The sequence below is a fragment of the Onychostoma macrolepis genome, chromosome 23 (genome assembly GCF_012432095.1).
Source record: "Onychostoma macrolepis isolate SWU-2019 chromosome 23, ASM1243209v1, whole genome shotgun sequence".
Classification (NCBI taxonomy): domain Eukaryota; kingdom Metazoa; phylum Chordata; class Actinopteri; order Cypriniformes; family Cyprinidae; genus Onychostoma; species Onychostoma macrolepis.
In genome coordinates this window covers 20,550,247-20,554,218 of record NC_081177.1, presented here as the reverse complement: position 1 = coordinate 20,554,218, position 3,972 = coordinate 20,550,247, and the positions used below count along the sequence as shown (strand labels likewise).

At 39.7% G+C, this 3,972-nt stretch overlaps 1 protein-coding gene across 2 annotated transcripts; it reads right to left on the bottom strand.

The window, feature by feature from the left end:
• Positions 1-311: 311 nt before the first annotated feature.
• Positions 312-3,119, bottom strand: npbwr2b (neuropeptides B/W receptor 2b). Of its 2 annotated transcripts, none has more exons than XM_058764069.1 (2): positions 3,054-3,119; positions 312-2,810 (listed from the first exon to the last, which is right to left on the bottom strand). In XM_058764069.1, the coding sequence occupies exon 2, from the start codon at positions 2,681-2,683 to the stop codon at positions 1,664-1,666; it is 1,020 nt and encodes a 339-aa protein (XP_058620052.1). In that variant the 5' UTR covers positions 2,684-2,810; positions 3,054-3,119; the 3' UTR covers positions 312-1,663. The 2 variants fall into 2 exon arrangements, with proteins under 2 accessions (XP_058620052.1, XP_058620054.1); XM_058764071.1 differs by having other exon boundaries at positions 312-2,838; positions 3,054-3,083.
• Between the last annotated feature and the right edge of the window lie 853 nt (positions 3,120-3,972).

Genomic DNA, 3,972 nt, shown 5'->3' with positions numbered 1-3,972 from the left:
ATAAAAAAAAAATTAAAAATACATGACTGCAAGGCTATAGGCCTATCATTTGTATAATGTACAGCGAGGGGCCTTGTGAATTTAAAAGACAGTTCTGGTAAGGTACAAACACAAAAACATATAATACTTTCTCATATTCAGGAACATTCTGAGGTAGAAAAATGTGTTAAATGATGCTTAATTTCAAACTTTGGGCAGTTGCTGTTGTCCTGGGCAATATTAGTTTTTGACATCTACATCGGACTAAATGAAAGACAACTGATTTATTCCATTTTATTTACAACATGTATTAAAAAGCCATGTAACGGTATGCTTCACTGTGTTCATCTGCATGACTTACATCTCTGGATATACACAAACAAAAATGTTTTACATTTATAGTTATTCATTTAAAGAAAAGAGAATGCACATTTAAACAACTGTCTCAAATTTGCTATTAAGATGAAATACTGCTGCACTCTTAAAAATAAATGTGCTTCAAAAGGTTCTTCAAGCGATGCCATAGAAGAACCATTTTTGGTTCCACAAAGAACCGTTCAGTCAAAGGTTCTTTAAAGAACCATCTCTTCCTTAGCTTTTTATTATCTGAAGAACCTTCTTTCACCACAAAGAACCTTTTGTGAAACAGAAAGGTTCTTCAGTTGTTAAAGGTTCTTTATGGAACCATTTAGACGATAAGGTTCTTTTAAGAGTGTGGACAGGAAATGATGACGTTTCATGTGACAAAAGCAGGTCTATACAAATATATACACATATATCCCTGCTGTTTGAGAAAGACACGATGTCATCCTACGTCAGCAATGATATCACATTTTGTAATTCCTAATCAAAGTTTTCAGGGCACTTCTGTCACTGTTGAAGCACATTTCAAAATATTTCAGCTTCATTATTTCATCACAGAGAGCACAAGAGGGAGACAAACTCTTACATTAGAATTTAGTGTCAGGGAAACATTTCCCTTTATTATTGGAAATACACACAGGGATGTGGTAGCCTGAAGTAGTGGACACAGTAATCATAACTGTATTTTAATCAGGGTTAGGCATAAAATATAAAACTGAGTTTTAATTTAATAGGCAACAAACTAAAGGATATTGAATTGGAACTGGAATTGGAATGACATTGATTTTATTAATAAAATGTGTACATGAGCTGCTCACTACATTTTGAGACACTGCCAATAATCAGTTATGATCATGACTGTATTTCAATCATGGTTGGGGAAAATTTGTAATTCTAAAATTGGGATGCTTTGAGAGTTTATGAGTGTGAATTTAAATGCAATGACAAACTACGGGATATTGAATTGGAATGACAATAGTTTAAATTTATAGTTGAATACTTTTAATTATCTTTTATATTTTTATAAAACTTACTTCTATTAAAATATGTTTCTTTTTAAACTGCCAGACAATGCTTTGTCAAGCAATAAAATTTGTCATTAATTTGCTGTTCCAATTCAAAACTAGGCTTACTGCAGTCATATACCTTTTAATAAAATGATTTAATTTCAAATTAAATTCAAATCCCAATTGCTAAACGCCTTAATTGCATTCTGTTTGCTACCTCAATTCAAATTCAATTCAAGCCTGGAATCCCACTGGAATTCAGTTCTGAATGGCGCACTGTGACTCTGAATTCGTGCCTTCAAAGCGCTTTACATTCAAGCTGGTCTACATTCTAACATCTTCTTGAAGGCTTTTCTGAAGCTGTCGTCCAGGAAGGCGTAGAGGAACGGGTTCAGACAGGAGTTGGCGTAGCTCAGGCTGGTAATGAAGTACGAGATGCCGATGAGAAGCGGTGTGGTCCGCAGGTCTGTGGTCAGCGCCACGATGGTGCTGAGGTGAAAGGGCGTCCAGCAGAACAGGCACACGGCCAGTACGATAAACACCATGATAGTCACCTTCTTCTTGGCTTTGTCCAGCGCTTTGGCGTTGGTGTTCAAGCGCATGTTTCTTAATTTGTACAGCATCATGGTGTAAAGAATGCAAATCGTAGACACTGGAATGGCAAAGCCTAGTATGAGGGTGTAAATCCGGCTCGCTTTGAACCACAAACTTTCAGGACTGGGGAAACTCAGCACGCAGCTTTTCCTCTCGGTGTCGTCGGGGCTGATGTAGACTCCCGCGAACACGGTGAACGGCACGACGATGAGGATCACCAGCAGCCACACGCACAGACTCACTATCTTGGCTGCCCGGTATGTGCGGTACGGCATGCGCTTGGAGCGCACGGTCGACAGCACCACCAGGTACCGGTCCACACTCATAACCGTCAGAAAGTAGATGCTCGAGAAGATGTTGTAGTGGTCGATGCTTAAAATGATTTTGCACAGCACCTCGCCGAACGGCCAGTAGTGTAACAGATGCTCCGCTATGTTGATGGGCAGCACTAAAGTGAAGAGGTCGTCGGCGATCGCCAAGTTCAGGATGAACATATTGGTCACCGTCTTCATTTTGGGTGCTTTGAGGATCACATATATGACCGCCGTGTTTCCCGTCAGACCTACGGCGCATATCACGGAGTAAATGACCGGGAGAACCACGTACAGATCTGCGTAAAAGAAGTAGTCAGCCGGCGGCGTGCAGTTCAGATCGCTCCGGTTTGGAGAGTTGTAATAATATAAGTCCATGCTGTAGTTGCATGTTGGGTTTGGGATGAAAGGGCTCGTGATGTTCTCCATTCTGTGACAGCTGAGCCTCCGGGGATAAGTGTTTTACTTTATAAAGCTGCGCTCTTGCTTTCGCAGATCTCTCCACGAGTCTAAGGTGGTCGATGTCTTTCATCTGTCTCTTTGCACATCACGAGATCTGAGGATGATACAAAACATTGGCAACCCTGCAGAAAACAAACTATTCAACCGAATGCACGCTGACTTGGAAACTTGGTACATATGCGAATTATTTACACAACTTAGAGTATAACAGTTTAATTTCTTTATCAACAAAAAATACATATGATAAAAACACTGCACGCCTAAAACTGCAGCCGATTCATTTTCAAACTGCAAATATTATTTTTAAAAGTAAAGAAGCAACTGTGCGCGGTCTTACCGTGTGGGATATCCTTTCTCCGTGCGCGCGCTGTCCACTCTCTGCGCCAGGCAGCGCAGCTCGCGCTTTCCCAACAAGTAGGAAAGAAGTGCGACTGGTGACGTCACATTCTGCCGCGCGCTCTCCTCATCTGCCTATACTCGCGGATCTCTGAAAGAGTCACGCATTGTTTTTGAGTGCTTTGTGTGTGTGGGGTGGGGGGGGGGGGTCGACATGTCCTATGGTGAACTATTTCAAATAGTTAATATATAGCAAAATAAGCGCCTATCAAGATTTCATTAAAGGGACAGTTCACCCCAAAATAAACATATACTCAGGCCATTCAAGATGTAGATGAGTTTGTTTCTCATCGGAACAGATTTGAAGAAATGTAGCATTGCATCACTTGCTCACCAATGGATCCTCTGCAGTGAATGGGTGCCGTCAGAATGAGAGTCCAAACGGCTGATAAAAAAAAATTAAAAACACCACAACAATCCATACAACTCCAATCCATCAGTTAATATCTTGTGAAGTGAAAAATATTATTACAAATTTTGAACTCAAAATTATGAAACATTCATGGACATGTAATAAGTCATTTATTCATAGATGAAGAAATGATCAATGATTTTTAAAGCGTGAGATGACCAGTGCTCTATGCATAAAAACAGAAGCTTGCTTTTCACAAGGTAAAGATCAGAAGGTTTTTATCTCACACTTTTTGGGGCAACTTTTTGACTATATGAATAAATATTTGAAAAACAGGATTATATTTTTCTGAAAATCAGCATGGCAAGAAGACCCCACAGTCCTGTGTTCTTTCTTCTTTTGTCTCATTATGTTACTATTGGGTAGAATACTTATCCCACCAGATGTCAGCACTCTAGTCACGTAAAAATAGTTCAGTTTGGTCCTTATTAAAAAAAAAAGCTAATAA